At 42.8% G+C, this 19,624-nt stretch overlaps 1 protein-coding gene across 1 annotated transcript in view; it reads left to right on the top strand.

The window, feature by feature from the left end:
• Window positions 1-785: 785 nt before the first annotated feature.
• Window positions 786-19,624, top strand: part of Cand1 (cullin associated and neddylation dissociated 1) — a 39,719-nt gene continuing 20,880 nt past the window's right edge. The window contains exons 1-3 of the mRNA XM_051170875.1: window positions 786-982; window positions 13,165-13,308; window positions 19,123-19,277. Coding sequence (XP_051026832.1) covers window positions 915-982; window positions 13,165-13,308; window positions 19,123-19,277 — 367 coding nt within the window. The 5' untranslated portion in view covers window positions 786-914. The remainder of the gene's footprint in view (window positions 983-13,164; window positions 13,309-19,122; window positions 19,278-19,624) is intronic.

The raw sequence follows: 19,624 nt of genomic DNA, 5'->3' as shown, positions 1-19,624 counted from the left end.
CCAATGAGGACGCTCCAAGTTCAAGTAGCCAATCCCGTCCTTCCGCCTAGCACCGATTGAACTGTGGGACTTGTGGTTTTCACGTGGCAACCACGCAGCGTGGTTGTTAGGAGACAGTTTCGGCCACGCGTACCGTTCGGAAGGAAAGCTTATTTTACAGGCCTCCTGTTGGCCTCCAGGTCAGCTGTCATCCACGTCACCTACAGGCCTCACGGGCTTTAAAACGCATAAATCCTCCTCTTTAGCGTCGTGTGGAAGGGCACGCAAGCCACCTCCGAAGAACTCTGGCCTTGGTACACTCACTGCCCGTCCTCTAACCGTTGCTCTAAGGTCTCGCGAGACAAGGCCCTTGAGGCGTTGTCATCCCTCCCGAAAGGCGGTGCGCGCTAAGACGGACGTCCCGCCCAACCAATGGGAGCGTCCCTTTGAGCGGCGCCTGCGCAGAGCCTGCAGGGGGGGGCAGCCCCGGTGAACTCCGACCCCGCCTCCCCGCAGCGCCCCGCGTCGGCCGGCCCCCCGCCCTCCCAGCGAAGGAGGCGGGCTTTGGCCTCTTGCCCTCAAGAGCGAGAGCGGAGGGAGTGGGAGCGAGACGGCCCGAGCGCAAGTGTCTGGCTTCCCGGCGAGGCCCAGCCGTCCGTCCCGCCGCCCATGAGCTCGCCGCCCCGCGAGCAGCGCCGTCGTTAGGCCGTCCCGTCACTCTCTCTCTCGCCCCCATCTCCTCCAACCCCAGGACAAGCACCCCCTCCCCACCCCACCCTGAGTCTGACCCGGGACCGGACATCGTATCGAAGCGCCTTCCCCAGTCCGTGTCGCGCTGCGACCCTGGAAGCGGGCGCCGCCGCCAACGAGAGGAGGAGCCCCGGCCGCGGGCCCCAGCAGCCACCGAGCCAGCAGGCGGGATCAAGCCGGGCAACATGGCGAGCGCCTCGTACCACATCTCCAACTTGCTGGAAAAAATGACATCCAGCGACAAGGACTTCAGGTGAGACGGAAAGCCGACCCCAGGCCCGCGAAGGGGAGGGAGGAGGTGGAGGAGCGACCGCAGCCCGGGGCCTCACGGCGGGCCGTGCCCCACCCCTCAGCCCGGCGGGTCTCCAGCCACCCCCCCCATCCCCCATCTTTAGTCTAGGCCGTTGTCCGCTGTGGCCACAGGGTCCCTTCTGCGTCCCAGCGCCCCTATCGCATCTTTTGTCCACCCCCAGGGACGCGATGCTAAGGTCTCAGGTAGCTCCAAGGGCAGGGCCGTAGGCATCCCCTCCGGTGGGGACGGAGCATTTCCCGGCCGAGAGGCAGGCGGGCGGCCGGGCCTACTCCCTCCGGCGCGGGGCCATCCTGGCGCTGGAGGGGGGGGGGGGGGACGACAAGCTGCTGCTCACCAGCCACGCACCAGCCGCCCGCTTTCCCGCGGATGGGAATGGGTGCAGCGAACAACTTTCCCGAGGCCTCCGCTGATTGGATTATATACTTTTTTTCCTTCGGATAATTCTTGCTCGCGGAGGTGGCAAGAAGCGGGAGGGGGAGCCCTGGTGGGGGAAACTTGGCCTGCAGGGTTTTCCCGCCAGCATCGCTGTCACTTTCTCAGGTCAGGTGAAACCCTCGCAGGATCTTCAGGCTCATATCCCTATGACAAGATCATGGCCAAAGGGCTGAGTTGCTGAGCCTTTTGCCAGGCAAACCAATCTTTTTGAAAAGAGCCGCTAGTGAACCGTGAAACTTAATTGTATAGTTGTGCTCTGGGAGACCTGGACTATTGATTCTATTTCCGGTGCCTATTGATGGTGGTATATTTTCACAGATTAGATTCGCCTTTTTTCTTTTTTTTTAATAACCATGTTACCCTGATTGTTAGTGACTTCTCTTTCTTTACAAGTAAATAAGCCCTCCGTCAAAACCAGAAAAACAAAGCTATTTCTTTCATACTTAAATTTTGCTCTATAATTTGGGAGATACAATGTTGTGTACATTAAAAAAGAACAAACAATCTTGGCTTAAAACTAGTCTAAGAGCTTGAGTTTTGCTGTGTGAATTGTTTTAACACCTGAAGATTCGTTCAAATCCTATCTGAAGCAGTTTTCTGATTTATGAAAGGAGTACTCTGGGGAAAACAATGCCTTTGTTCCTAAGTAAAGTCATTAGAGTGGTCAATGAAATACAGTGTAGTTTCTGTGACTCCAAACCACCAGTGACTTTCTTTTTTTTAAAACCCAGGGATCTTCTAAGTCATAGATTTTCATTAAAAGAGCTTCCCTTGAAGATTTCAGTGTTGTGACATGGGGAGAAGAGAGAAGAGGAAAGTTACATGTTTGTTTGGAGCTTTCTGAAGTTTTAGGTTTGTTTGGTGCGAAGATTGAAGGGCTTGTTCTTAGCTGTTGAGGATTAGGATGAGTTTGATTTCAGCTGGATCTTTGCTTGTTCACAGTTAAAGCCTGGGACTTTAAATAAATGAATGAGACAGCTCTCAGCTGTCTAAGGTGCGGTGTCATCCTTCCTCGAATGTCCGATGGGCTCTTCTGTAGAAGCTCTGGCTCCCTCTGGTTCATTTGGCCTTTGCTTGAAGGCAACACCTCAGCTAGCATGGTACAGCTCTGTTCATTTCCGCCTCATGGGTGATAGATAGGTTTTGAAAGACTACAATCATTCCATGTGGTGATACTGTACATGCAACTTTTATTGGTTGAAGTAAATTCCTGTAAAAGTGTGTACCTACCTGGGTTTTCCTTGTTTTTAAAACTGCTACGAGAGAAATCAGAATGCCTTGATGCCAAACTACAGTGATTTTTTTTTTTTTCCTACCTTCAGGTTGGAGTGGATCACACAAAACTATTGCCACAGTTCTAGAATTTGGTGAATGTTATCTTTAGTAACAGTAACTTCATTTAATCTAATAATTTTGTGTTAGCCCTTTTAAAGACTTAGTACATTTTAGTCACTGCTTAACAAATATTTGGGACCGAAGCACTCTACATTAAATACTAAACATTGAAAATTAATTAAAATAGTACATTTGAGCTCATCTTTTTCTATATTTTTATTACACTGACATAGTTTTTCAAAGTCATGCTTAGTTTTCAGAAGTGTAAGCTGGGCATGGTGGCATTCGCCTTTAATCCCAGACAGAAAGGTGATCTCTATGAGTTCGAGACCAGCCTAGTCTACAGAGTGAGTTCCAGGACAGCCAAGGTTACACAGAGAAACCCTGTCTTGGAAAAAAAAGAAAAAAGAAAAAAATTTGGTTGTTTTAATGTAAATACCAAGATTTGTGGCTCAATATTTTTAAATATTTAATTGCTAGAAGCTTTGGAGGCAGGCTACACAACATTGTGTGAGGTCTGATGTACATGGAACACTGAGCACCATTGGCTCCAGAACGGCTGTCCGTGTGGCCCACTACACAGTTGTGAGGCTAAGACAGTTTTCGATGTTCGTGGTTTTATAGATAACTGTTCTGCAGTTCTCTACAATGAACTTTGTGACAATGTCAAAAGGTTGGGCCCACTCATAAGGAAAGAAGACAGTGTTTCAGAAGAAAGAAGCACTCTGTTCTCATGGTGACACAAAAGATCCAGCTAGGTCTCGCTCTAGTCCTGTGTGAGTCTTTGCTGTAAAGTGTGAGGTCTTAAGAAATCTATTTAACTTGAGATTAAATTTTCCCTTTCATGAGGTTTGTATTATGTGTAGGTACAAATCTTGAGGATAAGTCTTAGGTAAGAATGAAGTTCACTAAGGCAGAAAAGGAAAACAACAGCATGAGCCTTAGGGTTGTAAACATTCAGGGTTTAAAAGATCTTTTTGTGGAATTTAAATTGTGGGCTCATCTTATTGAAGAAAATTTTAGTATTTTGATGGTGGCATTGATATTGTGAATAAGTGCGTTAAGGAGGTGAAATACAAACTTTGAAGTGAAAGAGAGGGAAGGGACGTTTGTGTGTCTCAATGATTTTAGGATGGATAGTTCTTGCCACCTACCAGCTTTTATTTGGGTAGAGATTATTTTTAAGATATAAATGCTGCCTGGCGTGGTGTCACATGACTTTAATCCCAGCACTGGGGAGGCAGGTGGATCCCTGTGAGTTTGAGGCCAGCCTGGTCTCCAATGCGAGTCCAAGATGGGAGGGAGGGAGGGAGAAGGGGGGGGGAGAGAATATAAATATATCAATGAATGCTAATTCAAGTAACCTTTTTAGAAGAAAAATGATCATTCATTGTCAGTGTATCTTAGAGCAGTTGTTCTAATCACTGTTGTCCCCCCACAAACACAAGTTCATTTAGACATCCTCCCCCAGAAAACCTTTATATCAGTATAAACTAGTTACTTAGGTCCGTAGACCTTTAGGGCTGTGTTCCAGAACTAAAGAGTACAAATGAACTGGTAAGTTAGCAACCAACTAATTCTGTAGATGATAAAGTGAAAGCTTTAGTGTGGATGAACTCTGAGTACTCCATTAGTGAGTAATATGGATGGGACTATTGGGTGAGTTGTGCTAACTTACTTTCATATACCTTATCACCGTAGGTGAATTAGACTATTGCCAGAGAATCAAAAGGTAAAGAAGATGGTCTTATTTTTATGCATAATAATATTTATGGTTTTTATGAGCTTTATCCACTTGATTTTATTTAGCCATGTCTCTGGTAAAGTGGATAATAATGACCTCAGTTTTGGAAACTGAGTTGGGTTACGGATTTGCAGTAAGTCAGGTAGCATAGAGGCGGGGTCTCTCTGCATGAGTGCCTGCTGACTGGCCTGTGCTACTTCTCAGTATTTTGACTTAGGGACAGTCTGAGTCAGGTCTTAAATTTCAGTTGCTTCTAAAATCAGGTTGATGGAATGTTTTGTTCTGAAAGACAGTTTAGCGCCTTAGGCAGAACTCTGAGGAATTTGGGTTCTACTGTTTATCCCTAGTCAATTTGCTTGTTGAGTGGTTAAAACCTTATTGTAGACTTAAATGGTCTTGGCAGTGTGTAAGTGTCTGGTAGTAAGTGACAGAAGATTAAAGCAAAGAGATTTCATGTCTGTGGAGAGATCTTAGTGAGGTCTTCTAGTAAAATTCTTGGGTGAGAAAAGTATGAAAACATGACACAAAATATGTGTGGGGGAAGGGGAGAAGATAATTTTGTCCTGTAGCTGGACAGTCATTGACTCCAGGAATCCTTAAGAACAACTACCTGGCTTTGTTTGTTTTTTCACTTTTTATTATTTTATTTTGTATGTATCAATGTTTTGCCCACATGTATGTATGTGCACCACGAGTGTCCCTGGTACCCTCAGGCCAAAAGAAGGCATTGGATCTCCCGGAACTGGAGGTGTGAATGTTTGTGACTCACTATGTAGGTGCTGAGGAACAAGTACTCCTTAACATGAGCAAGCCATCTCTTCAGCCCAGGGACTCCCGTCTTCCCTGAATAATCTTATTTATTTAGTTTATTGGTCAGCTGGCTTCTATGAGAGCTTGTAATGATTGAATTGCATTTTAGTTCCAAGGTTAAGAAAGGAAAAAGCATAGAAGAGTTTTGACAAAACTTCAAGAAACCATTGTAAAACCAATTTCATGCTGCTTGATGCAATCTTAAGATATGTTGTAATGGTTTGTTACAAAGTTTGTTTCGTTGTTTTGAGTATTAAAAGATGTTTGTTTCTCTTTAGAAACTTTAAGATTAGTTTAAAAAAAAAAAAAAAAAAGAATCTAGGCCTATAAAGAAATCACAGGTTCTTAATACTGGGAAGGGAACATGGAGAGTTTATTGCATAGCCGAAAGTGTGAGTTTTCACATTTAACAAAAAGAAATAGAAGTAAAGTTATAGCTGGGCGGGGGCGGTGGTAGTGCACGCCTTTAATCCCAGCATTTGGGAGGCAGAGGCAAGTGGATCGCTGTGAGTTCGAGGACAGCCTGGTCTACAAAGCAAGCCCAGGACAGCCAAGGCTACACAGAAAAGCCCTGTCTTGAAAAACCAAAAACAAACAAACAAAAAAAGTAAAATTGAGCTGGACCTGGTAGTGCATGCCTTTAATCCCAGCACTCAGGAGAGGCAGGCTGATCTCTGTAAGGCCAGCCAGGGCTCTATATAGCAGAGAAACCCTGTCTCAAAAAAGCAAAAACAAGACTAAAATTGTGTTTATGCATAGGGTAGAGGTGAAAGCTACTCATTGTACAACACAGCATGCCCTTTCTAGCACCCTTTCTGCTTCTCTGTGCTGAGCTTACCTGGGATGAGTAAATTATGCCCTCAAAGCTTTAAGCAACAGAGTGAGTCAGGTGTGTGGGATCCAGATTCTGACTGTGTGTGTATAACACACACACACCAGCCCAAATACTTACAGACTGCATGAGTAAGGTGTATTGCCTGCAGATTATGTTCACTTTATAGTTGACTGGAAGTTAACACTGAGTATTTTATCTTCTCCCTCCCATCTTAAATCTCCTTTATCCTCATTATGGCTTATTAATGTTTGCTGGAAATTGTAAGTTAGACCAGCACCTGGATGCAGCTTCCTTTTTTTTCCTCCAGCGTTCCCTTTAGTCCTTTGAGAACTATTTCTCAAATTAGTCTCCTGTCTTAGTGCTCTCTAGTCTTGTTCACTTTGTCCAATAGAATGTCCCCCTAAAAATCATAGCTGGTTCTTTTTTTTTACTCCCTTACTAATTCTGTGTGACTACAAGAAAAACTCCAAACTTCCTAGCTGATATGAATTTATTAAACCTCTCCCTAAAATCCCAGCTGTGTCCTCATGTAATGGATCTAATACATGTTTGAGTTTTTTTGTCTTTGGTTTTTCGAGACAGGGTCTCTCTACGTAGCCTTGGCTGTCCTGGACTGGCCTCGAACTCACAGCAGTCTGCCTGCCTCTGCCTCCTGAGTCCTGGGATTGAAGGTGTGCGCCACCACTCCTGGGCCCAATTTTCTTATGTCATTTACTTTCCCCAAAGCTGTGAGGTTTCTCAGAGGTTGCTGGAAGGAACATGTCTATTTGAGGAATTTTGGAAGGGCATGAGGAAGCAGTTTTGCTTTAAGTTGGATGTTATCAGAAAGTGAGGACAGTTTCATGATTGCATCTCAATAAGTCTTATGGGGAGAACATACCTGAACACTGGAACTCTGCAGGAGGGGGATGTAAAGAATGATAATTCAGAACATGGCTGCTCTGGCAAGAGGTCACATCCAAAGACCTTCTAGGTCTATGTGATCCTGCTGGAATACAAACACGCCTTTAATCTAGAACAGAGATAGCAGATCTAAATTCAAGGCGAGCCTGGTATAGAGCAAGTATCAGGTAAAGAAAAGCTTAGGTCCAGGCGTGGCGGTACACGCCTTTAATCCCAAACAGTGAAGGCAAAGTTAGTTTGTAAAAGGAAGCATCCATGTTTGAAGGTGATGTCTAATTGAGTTGTAGAATAAGAGAAAGATTTGACAGAATAGGATATGCCCAACTCTCACAAGAAAAGGGGGAAAGGGAAGCTACTTAAGAGGCACTATAGAGAGAGAGACGGTTTTTTGTTTGTTTGTTTTTTTTAACTGGGACAGTAATAGACTGATTTCAGAGAGAGCCATAGGAGAAGACCATAGGAACCGGAAGATTAGAAAAGATTTCTGGAGTTTGAGGCCAAGCAGAGCATTTCACAAACATCCACCTGCCTCTGCCTCTCCAGTCCTGGGATTAAAGACCTGTGCCACCACCGCCCGGCAATGCCATAGTTCTTATTGCCATAACCTTATCTGTGCTGTTCTCTGAGGTTGTTTAATATGCTTTAGGTGTAAGGATCAGGTCTTTATGGCACGGACCACTGTTTCTTAAAAATTTTAGCCCCTATTTCTGGCTAGTGAAAAAGTTGAGCTATAGGACATTAACTTGGGCTGTTCATGTCTTCGTGTTTGTTCACTGCTGTCTCTTAAGGTTAGAGGCCTATCCAGTCATTATGGCTAAACCAGTGTGACTCCTTTGTTGTGGTGGTATAAGATGAGTGCTTAAGCCCATCTGATGTTAACGTGGCAGTAAGACTCAGCCTCTCACTGATATGCCCCACAGCCTTTCTTTTCCCTCGCTGTAATAAGTAATAGACCTAGCCTGATATCAGGGGGTGCATGCATAATCAGCTGCTCATGGATGCAAGTCATAAGTACTTCTTTCTTGTAGTGCATCTTCCTTTACTCTCTATCCCTGCATGTAATTGATACTGAAGAACCATAAATTTTACCTCTTAAAAATCAAATTCAGTTCAGTATGATGTATTCTGGAAGATTCCCTCAAGTCTGAATCAGCTATTATCCTGCAACATTGCTTGTGAAGAGACTATGACATTTGGTTTCTGTGAGCCTCTGGTTCCTGCATTTTCATTAGTTGATATGTTAATTTTGCTTTATGTCTACCTAAGTTTAAGAACACTTTATTTAAAGGTTGATTAAATGTTGAGCTTGGTCAATAGCACTTTGTTGTTGTTGTTGTTTTGTTGTTTTTTGTTCTTGTTGTTGTTTTCGAGACAGGGTTTCTCTGTGTAGCCTTGGCTGTCCTGGACTCACTCTGTAGACCAGGCTGGCCTCGAACTCAAAGCAATCCGCCTGCCTCTCTGAGTGCTAGGATTAAAGGCATGCGCCACCACGCCCCAGCTGGTCAATAGCACTTTTAACGCATCCTGAATGAAGCTTATTTAACTTGCTCTTTTTCAGAAGGCAAATCACAGCCTTCTTTTGTATATAGAAATGTCACACAGTTTTTTCAGTTATGCATGGGGGACATATTAAACAGAAAAACCATCAAAGAAGCTCTAACTGAACCACCAGGCTCTAAATAACCTGGGAAGAGGGTTAGTTATCCGTGGTAAGAAAGTTGAAACCAGGAGGCAGAGCTCCACTGCAGTCAGGGTGTCTGATGGTTGACAGCTATCTGCAAGTGCTTACACAAAGTGTTTATGATGTAGGGCTTGCTAATCATTTCTAAAAAGTTAATTCACAGGTATAAGGATTGAGTGTGTTTACCCCTCCCCATTCTGCTAATCAGTCTACATTGTCTTCTTTTATGCTGCAATGGGCCTCCTAACTTGTGTCTAGTCCAGCTAACTGACTGGCTCTTTCCAAAGTGTTTGTTGTAATAGTTCTTCTAAATCATTTTTCATCCTAACTTTGTCCCATATGCCTTTGGGTAGCTTCCCATTGCTCTTAGTCTAAAGCCTGAACTGGTATGCTGTACAGATCTCTCTTGATTCCTGTCCCTTGCTTACCTGGCATCAGTTTTTCCCTTTTTCTAGAGTAATTCTGTCTTTCTAACATATCAGTTTTCCTGTTCCTGTTTGTTGGGCATTTTATTAGGACGTTGCACTTTCTTTTCAGTTTTTATTTTATTTTTGTGTGTGTGTCCGTGTATCTGTCTGTGTAAGTGGGTGTGCATTAAGGTGTGTCTGGGCATGGGGGTATTCTGCAGAGGCCAGAATAAGGAGTTAGATCCTTTAGGGCTAAAGTTAACAGTGAGTCACCCAGTGTGGGTGCTGGGAATGCAAACTCTGGTCTTCATGACTAAACAGTCTTGATCACTTGACTTTCTATCTACAGTTTTCTTGTTGATACATTGCTTTGCTTTGTAGTGTTTATCTCAGTTCATAACCTCGCAAGTGCTTATTCATATATGAAGCTTTACAAGTTAATATTCCCCTTGCTAGACTGTAATGTAAATCTAAAACAGCAGGGGCTTGCATCTGAGTTGGCTAACTGTGTAACCTCAGTTTGTAGAATGCCTGGTATGCTGATTGCTCAGTACATGATTACTGAATACCTAGGACCATTTCCAGCATTAGCCAGAGAACCCATTATCTCTGATTAAATTTCTCTCCACTTAGTTTCTATGCTCCAGACATACTGAACAACCCAAACAGCTAGGCAGTTCTTTGTTCTGAGAGGAGCTCTGCTGTTCTTTCCACTCTTCCAAAAGGACAACTTCCTCATGACACACCCATTCGAGCTCTGAGATCTCAGACATAAACCACCAGAGCGGTAGATGCTGTTTGATGTGATCGTCTCATTGTCTCAGTAACTTGTTTGTTAAGACAGAATCTCATGGTGGGTGTGGTGGCACACGGCTTTAATCCCAGCACTCCAGGAGACAGAGGCAGGCTGATCTCCGAGTTCAAGGCCAGCCTGGTCTACAAAAAGAGTCCAGGACAACCATAGCTGTTACACAGAGAAATCCTATCTGGAAAAAACAAAAACAACAACAACAACAACCAGAAAACAAAATCTCAAGTAGCTCTGCTCAGCCTCCAGTCTATGAGCCTGAGCCTGGTCCTTCTTCCCTCACTGCCCAAGCTCTGGAATTAGAGGTGTGCACTACTATCCTAGGATGCCTTTTGTTTTTAGTAAGATGAAAATACTTGAAACTTTAGATGAAACTAATACATTCTTGGAAAAAGAACTGTAAGGATAAGATGTGTCTATTTTAATCTACTACATTCTTGGGAAAAAACTGTAAGGATAAGATGTGTCTATTATGTCTGTCCCAATAGAGGAAAGAGAAAAGCAGACTGGGCGTGTACACCATCTCTACCTTAGCATGTAGAGCCATAGAGTGTGCTAAAGAGTCTTCTCCAGGTTAGCCTTTTAGCCTGCTCATGCACAGCCTTCAGACTGTCTGGAAACTCCCTTCTGAGAGCATCAATAGGGAGAGCAGAGGGTGATTGACCCTTTGCTTGTGTTTATCTCAGTCTTGGCATTCTAGCTTAATAGGCAGTGACTAAGTAGAAGATGAGTACAAGAATGTATCCATTCTTTCATCTAGCAGAACCCATCAGAATCATCAAACACTTATTTGAGATTGTCTACTTTTTAAAATAACATATTGATTATTGTTACTGAGCTGTACAACTGGTATTACTTAAATCCTGAGGAGGGTTGTGAACTACTATTAAGCACTTACTGTATTTAAGGAAAGCAGATTAAAATGTCTTCAAGTCTTTGGTGGTTTGAATAAGGATGGCCCCCATAGACTCATTTCAATGCTTGGTCACCAGGGAGAACTGCTTGGAAGGATCATAAGGATTAGGGGGCGTGGCCTTGTTGGAGCAATTGTGTCACCCTGGTTTGCTTTGAGGTTTCAAAAGCCCATGCCAGGTCCAGCCTCTCTTTCTGCCTGTAGATCAGGATGTGAAGTTCTCAGTTAGCGCTCTAGTGTTTGCTGCATGCACACATGCTGCCACGCTTCCTCCATGATGATGGACTCACAACACCCTGAAGTGAGCAAGCCCCCAGTTAAATGCTTTTTCTTGTAAGAGTTGCCTTATGCACTATGTCTCTTCACAGCAGTACAGCTGTGACTGAGACATTTATATACCCACATTGATGTCTTAGGCATTTTTTCCCATTTCCGAATATTAGTCAGAACTTTGGTTTTAATAGTTTTGTTGTTTTATTTTGTAATAGAAGGAGCTTCAGAAAAGTATCTGTCTTAATTTGTCTTCTATTGCCTCAGTGTGAACATACGTTTTTTTCTTTAGCAGTTTTATGGAACTTGATAAAAATTGGATTACATGCTATCATGTAGTTGAAAACTGACATTGTTACATGAATATTGATTACTCTTCAAATTGTTCTTAACATTACCTTTTCTTAATCACTTATTAAATCGCCTTGAAGCTATCACCACATAGCCTATAGCCCACATTGCCAGGTTATTGGTATAGTTATTCATAGCTATTATAGTTGTGCTTTTCAGTTTAAACAGAGACTTGGGGTTTTTTTGTTTTTCTTTTCAAGGATGTTAAGTTTTTGTTAACTTCAGTTGGATTGTTTTCATGGTTGAGAGCAAGGAATTAGGGGAGCCGTTCATTTTGGCTTTAAGCAGTTCTTAGAGTTTTATTTATATGTGATAACCCCTTATATAGGGAGCATTAATTTGAAATAATATTCTGTTAATCTGTACACAGGAAGGAAATCTAGCATGCTATATTTTACTTAATAGTAAACCCTTTTATTAAATCTGAAATCAAATGATAGATGACTTTTTTTAGTCTGGTTTTAAACCTTCATTTGTTTTTGGTTTTTATTTTTATAAAGTTTTTGTATTATTTTTTATGTGTATAAGTGTTTGCCTGCAGGCATGTCAGCACTATATGCGTGCCTGGTGCCCACAGAGTTCAGAAAGGGTGAGTTAAAAGTTGTGAGCTGCCATACAGGTTCCAGGAATTGAACCCAGGTCTTCTGGACGAGCAGTAAGTGCTGCTAATGGCTGAGCTATCTCTCCAGCCCCTGCCATTGGTCTCAAGGGAAAGAAGGTATATGTCAGGTGGAGCAACTTTCTAGAATCACTTCTTCACCATTTTGATACTATGCTGTGATAACTAGTAATTTGTATATGAAATTCAATACTTTGTAGTATATACTCCCCCAGTTCAACACTCATCATATACAAGGAATGTATTCTTAGTGTTTTTGGTTAAGATTATTGTAAATAAAAATGGAACTCCCTCCCATCCCTTGCAAAAACAGTAATACAATTAATGAGAATGGACAAGCATTCACTTAAGTCTTAGTAAATTTAAATTCAAGATTAATCTGGGGATAGTACTTTTGGTTTAGTGGCTGATGTAAGAGCATATTAGAACTTCAAAAGTGCCTATCTGAGGGGTGAAGAGGTATATCAGAAGTTGAGACTATGTGTTCTTGCAAAGGATCTGGTTTCCATTCCCTGTACCACATGACTCACAACTATGTATAACTCCAATTCCAGGGGACCCAATAGGCACACATGTAGGGCGCACACGTGAACTCAGGCAAACCATTCATATATAGGAAAGCATTAAAGTGCGTATTTGAAAGCTGGGCGTGGTGCTGCACGCCTGTAATCCCATCAGTTGGGAGGCAGAGGCAGGTGGATCTCTGAGTTTGATGCCAGCCTGGTCTACAAAGTGAGTCTAGGACAGCCAAGGTTACACAGAGAAACCTTGTCTCGAAAAACAATAAGTAAGTAAATAAATAAAAATTAAAGTGCCTATTTGAAAATACTGATTTTTAAAATATATTCTTTTTTCTCTTTGTAGCATTTAAATTTATGCTGCTTTAGGTAGTTTTTATAATATACTTTACTATGTTCCTTTTGTAAAATGAAACCACTAACTATGGGGGGGGGGAATCAGTGTTTTAATGCTTTAAATTCTTTTGATTAACAAGTTTTTAAATTTTAATAGGTTTATGGCTACAAATGATTTGATGACAGAACTACAGAAAGATTCCATCAAGTTGGATGATGATAGTGAAAGGAAAGTAGTGAAAATGATTTTGAAGTTGCTGGAAGATAAAAATGGCGAAGTGCAGAACTTAGCTGTCAAGTGGTAAGTTGTGCATGCTCGTGCTTTAAAATCCGATGTCTTAAGTCTGATGCTGTCTTCCTTTTCTAGAAAGTTTCTTCTGGAATTTTTAGGTTAAGTGCTAAGTGATTGCATGTGACTAATACAGGCTATTTCTTTTTTGTTTTTCCAGACAGGGTTTCCTCTGTGTAGTCATGGCTGTCCCAGACTTACTTTATAGATCAGATTGGCCTCGAACTCACAGCGATCCACCTGCTTCTGCCTTCCGAGTGCTGGGATTAAAGGCGTGCGCCACCACACCTGGCCCAGGCTATTTCTATTACAGAATCTAAGTTGTAGTGTAGCCTTTCATGAGATTATTTAACTATTTGGTAGTGTGTGTAGAGAAATCAAGAAACAGTGTGTTTTAAACTTGTGTGACATTGCCAGCCTGGCTTATTTGTTTGCTTCGTTTCATTTTTGGTCTGTTTGAAAGCTCTACTCTAGTTAAGGTGAATTTTTTGTTGTTGTTTTGTTTTGTTTTTTGAGACAGGGTTTCTCTGTGTAGCCTTGGCCATCCTGGACTCTGTAGACCAGGCTGGCCTCAAACTCACAGCGATCCGCCTGCCTCTGCCTCCTGAGTGCTGGGATTAAAGGCGTGCGCCACCACGCCCGGCTTAAGGTGACATTTAAGACCAGAGATTCAGTGAAAGACAAAACTTAAATCTTAAAAAATGATAGCAATAAAGACACGAGGCAGAAGCATTACACATTCAAGACTAGTAAGGGTTATTAAGGAGCTCCTTTCTCAAAGTGGGACATGAGAAAGAAAGAAGAGGAGGAGTAAACCGCAGATAACAGCTCATTTAGTGTGTATCTAGTGAGCACCTTTTACTACTTAGGATCTTGGCAGTTCTATTTATTACTCTTAGCATATAAACTTTGAGTTCTCGCTAAGTTCTTTTTGAACCAATTTAAGACCTGCATGTAATTCAGGTACTCAGGTTTAAGGAAGACGATCTCCAAACCCAAGACCTACCTAGGCAACTTAGCAAGACAGGGTTTCTCTGTATAACAGCTCTGGCTGTCCTGGGACGCCCTGTGTAGACTAGGTTGGCCTCGAACTCACAGATCTCCTCCTGCCCCTGCCTCCCAAGTGCTGGAATTAAAGGTATGTTCTGCTACTGCTGCCACCACCCAGCTGACAACTGAATTTTTATCTTGTACTTAGTTGTATTTGCTTCAACCATTCAAGTTTCCACTTGTTGTTTAGGTATACCATTAATTTATATTTAGGAGCTATTTCTCTTTTTGCCTATAAAAAAATGTTTATTTTCTACTATTGTCATAAGGCAGAGCATTTTGCAAGAATACAAATATATGTGTTAGAAGGAGCAGGAGAGATTGTTTCATCCTTAAGAGGAACACTGGCTCTTTTTCCTAAGGGTTCAGGTTTGATCCCCAGTGCACACGGTGGTGTACTTCTCTAGTTCCAGGGGATAGGGCACGTTCTTCTGACCTTACTTACATACATGCAGGCAGAACACCCATAAATATAAAAATAACTAAATCATGGGGCTGGAAAGAGATGGCTCAGCAGTTACGAGCACTGCCTGTTTTTCCAGAAGTCCTGACTTCAAATCCCGGCAAGCACATGGTAGCTCACAACAGTCCCTCTGCCTCCTGAGTTCTGGCATTAAAGGCATGCACCACCATGCCCAGCTTTGACTTCTTTTCTAGACAAAACACATAGAGGCATAAAATTCATATATTCTGGCAGGCCTGGAGCTCACAGACATCCAGCTTCCACTTTTTTTTTTTTCTTGTGGACTCTCCTAACATTTATTTGCAATCTTTTTTTTTTTATTACTTTTATTGAATGTCTGATTTACATGTGATACACCAAAGTCTCTCTCCTCCCCCACTTAAAATCAAACAGACACACAAAAAATCTTGTCACAAAAGCTGTAGTGTATCACACAGTATAGCTTTTTGTCCACATATGTGTACTTTCAAATGTTCATGGGTCTGGTTGGAGGCCTACACTATTGTTACCAGATCCTCACTAGGACTGCTGTCGGATACCCCATTGTTGTTGTGTGTTAAGGAGATTCTTAATCTTTGAACTTGCAGGTCTAGCCCCTTCATGTGTTCCAGCAGGTCATAAATGGGGTAGATGTTGGAGGGAGATCCACTCAGAGCCCTGGGTCCGGGCCTGCTTTCTTGTCCTCAGAGCAGGGCCCATTCCCCCCCTCCCGTGTCATCATGGCAGCCAGCTCTCCTGCTCCCCTGTCTTCAGGGCAGGGCCCACTCTCCTCAGGACAGGGCCAGCTGACCAGCTACTATGTACCCAGGGCTGGCTCACCTCCCACATCCTCAAGGCCAGCTCTCCTGTTCCCCTCTTCAGTTTGCCAGATTGTTGCTGGCCATCAAGGCCTAGATGGTCTCCTACTCCTGTGGGTTCTCCATCTTGAGGGCCATCAAGCAGGTGGCAGGTGGAGGCCCTTCAACCTCTTCCTTGAGTTGCTCGCAGAAACCAATGACGTTGGCCCAGCTTAGCTTCTTGTCCTGGGGAGCTTGTGGCTCTGTTGCTTCATGCCTTCCGAGTCTTTGGTTCCATCGCATGGTCCATCCCCCATGAGTCCCCACCTCGGTGCTGCCCCTAGTATCCACTACTGCACAATTCAGCTCTCTGCACTGAGCATGGCCCTGGCCTGTGAGAGGAGGTCCATGGGACATAGCAACCCCTCCTCCAACGTCATCTTGGCCCGTGGTGGGAGGACATGGATGATCCACATGACAGGATTTCCTTCAGAGGATCAGACACAGTGTGCAATCGACGCCATCTTGGATGATCTCGGCTTGGGTATTTCTAATACATTGCACTAAGTATTTCCTCAAAATCAGGCTGCTCTCGGGAGCGAACATTTCTGTGTAGCTCTGGAACACGATCATCTTCCTCAGAATGCATTGAGGACCTCATCTTTTGGACCCCACGGCCCCGTGCCACTGCACAGCCCAGTCCGACCTACTTTTTAAGCCAGAATACCTAACTATGCGACCTGGCAAATGAGCTCCAGAGATCGCAGACATTTGACAACCATGGCTAGCTTTAACAGTGGTGCAAGGGATCTGAACTTGAGTATTCATGCTGGCTCTTTAATAACATAGCCATCACCTAGCCCCTTCTTCATTTCTTTGATCCAGTAATTATTTAGAAGGAAATTTGGAAGTTGTCCTGTCCCAGGTGTGTGTATGTGTGAGGGGGGGTGTTTCTGTTAATGATTTTAATTTACTTCCACTGTAGTTAGAAACTATACTCTTTAAAAAGTGTGAGTCTTAGCCAGGCATGGTGGCGCATGCCTTTACTCTCAGCACTTGGGAGACAGAGGCAGGCAGATCTCTGAGTTTGAGGCCAGCCTGGTCTACAAAGTGAGTCCAGGACAGCCAAGGCTACACAGAGAAACCCTGTCTCCAAAAAAAAAAAAAAAAAAGTGTGAGTCTGCCATATGGTAGGTCTCGGTTGATTTACAAATGTATTTGAAAGGAAAGTTGGTCTTACTGGTTAAGTGTTCTCTAAGCATATGGAGACGGAGAGAGTTGCTGGTATTGTTTAGATTTGTATCTTCTCTGGTGTTTTGGTTTGAGTAATCTGTTGACTGAGAGAGATCTTAAGATTTCCAACTGTGGCCGGGCCTGGTGGTGCACACCTGTAATCCCAGCACTCAGGAGGCAGTGGCAGGCGGATTGCTGAGTTCGAGGCCAGCCTGGTCTACATAGCGAGTCCAAGACAGTCAAGGCTACACAGAGAAACCCTGTCTGAAAAACAACAACAACTACAAAAAACTGGATTTTGGGCCAGGCATGGTAGTGCACGCCTTTAATCCCAGCACTCAGGAGGCAAAGGCATGGGGATCACTGCGAGTTCAAGGCCAGCCTGGTCCACAAAGCTAGTCCAGGACAGCCAGGGCTACACAGAGAAACTCTGTCTTGAAAAACCAAACCAACCAAGCAAACAAAAAAGATTTCCAGCTGTGATTCTGGTTTGTCCTTTCTCTTTAGTATTATCAATTTTCGTTGCATGCATTTTTAAAGTGTATGCTATTAAAGATGAAATTACTAATATTTGTTTAAACAATGAGGAAGCCTTTATTCAGACTCAGCAGTCAGTTGTGATAAGTGTCAAGATGATTGCAGTAGGGGGAGAGATGGGATTCACCTATGAATAAAAGACCAAGTGGGGATTATAGCCAACACAAGAAGGAGGAAGTTAGGAGGTAGGAAATAACACAGGAGGAGGTGGGAGCGGGGGAATTCTTACTTATGCTTGGGTTTGCTTGCATGCCCAGCAAAATGGAAGCAAGGCCAAGGCTTTGCTGAAGAGGGTGCTGGGACCCTGAATTATATTTGGCTACTTCTGCCAGTGATTAGGTGTACACGTTTTGAGTTACAGCTTTCTGCTGTTTGGCTGTTAAATAGTACAGGAGTCTTTATTAATGTTTATCTTGAATATTTATCAAGTTGGATTTGGATAGTTGTTTTTCTTGTTTCTTGTGTTTGAGTCCCACCCACACTGCTCCTTTTGGTTACTTAAGCAGTGGTTCTTGAAGTGATGGGGGGAGGAGATGTCCTAAGACAGTCTATTACCTGAAAGGTTCAAGTTGCTACTGTGGACTGGGTTCTCATGTTTTTATAAGTATATAAGTAATTATCCAGAGGACACATAACATGTGTTCCAACAGCATACTGAATGTAAAGCTGCACAAAGAAATCTAAATTTTAATCTCAAAAAAGGAAAAACAATTAAATACAAAATAGTACTCTTCATTATCTTCAAGGATATAAATTGTTAATGCTCTTTATTGCTAACATGAAATGTTTTGCTGTTTTATTTTGTATTTGTATTATTTTGTATTTTGCAATGAGTATATGTGCATGCATCTAGCAAGCTGACCTGTCTCTCTGGCCTCATTTTCTGTCATTTATTTCAGTATACACTCTATTTATTTTAGTTTCTGGTCTTTCTCTCCATTAGACATGGTTGTCTTACTTGGGAGGCAGAGGCAGGCAAATCTCTGAGTCCAGGCCAGCCAAGGCTACAGAGAGAAACCCTGATTCGGGGAGAAAGCAAAACAACAACAAAAATCTGACTTATAATGGGTTAAGTCTGCCCCGATGAAGGAGAGTATTGAGTGAAAGTATTAGGAAGCTGTCAAATAGTGCCTTTTTATATTTCATAGTCAGGTGAGTTTTTTTTTTTTTAACCTCACCAGCTTTGATAGTAAGTTCTCTATTATTTATGGGCCATACCCTCTTCATCAGGAATCTGGAGTAATAGTGGTTTCTTGATGAATATTCATATAGTGATCATGCCTGCTATGTGCTGCAGTGTTTGGGCAGGACATACAGGAAGGGTTTTCATCCTCCTGGAAGGCTTCCCTAGCAAGAGTTACAGAATCGTAACAGTAGAAAGCTGAAGGTATGCAGTGTGCTTTGGGAACACATAATGTGACTAGAGATTTTTATTATGCTCCTAAAATCTAGACAAGAAATTAAAGGTAGACTTGTAAGGAGCAAATGCCTGTTAGAGCTGTTTATGTGTTTGAAGGGTTAGCATGCAGGATGGAAGTCATGGTCAGTTTCTTGTTATGGTGCTAGAAGTCAGTGGGGGAAAGAAAAACTAATGACAAGGAGTTGTACGAGCCAGTTCTCCTTTATCCTTATTTGTGTATCATTTATGATACAGGCTCCCATGGTTAAATTGACAGTTACTAGGCAACATTAATAGTGCTACTTACCTTTTCTGTTTATTTTTGCATTTATATAGATGCTAACAGAATTTCCTTCTTTCTGTTGCAGTCTTGGCCCTTTAGTAAGTAAAGTGAAAGAGTACCAAGTAGAGACAATTGTAGACACCCTCTGCACCAACATGCTTTCTGATAAGGAGCAGCTTCGAGATATTTCCAGTATTGGCCTTAAAACAGTAATTGGAGAACTTCCTCCAGCTTCCAGTGGTAAGCAAGAACATTTTTCTTATTTTCTTTCTGCATGGAGATGAGTCCTCCCTGTGTTGCAATGCATAGATGTTATTTGAAACCTTATTTTTTTTTGATACAAATATAACTTAAGCAAATGGAAGTTAAATGTACCAAGTGTCCTTTTTGAAAGCTGTGTTGCATGTTCCACAGCTGCAAGTGAGAGAGAGAATCACTAGCCGTGCAGCCTCTGCAGTGGGAGAAAGATAAAAGCCAATATCAAGTTCTGGTTACTTTGTAATTCCAGGTTTGATACAGGTTTTCATCAAAGCAATTTACTAGTAGCTTCAATTAAGCTTGAGCTCATTTCAGTTACTTGATAATTT

This window comes from Acomys russatus, chromosome 28 (assembly GCF_903995435.1).
Source record: "Acomys russatus chromosome 28, mAcoRus1.1, whole genome shotgun sequence".
In the NCBI taxonomy this organism is placed as follows: Eukaryota; Metazoa; Chordata; class Mammalia; order Rodentia; family Muridae; genus Acomys; species Acomys russatus.
Note: the sequence above shows the minus strand (reverse complement) of the source record. Positions and strands in the feature narration are given on the sequence as shown.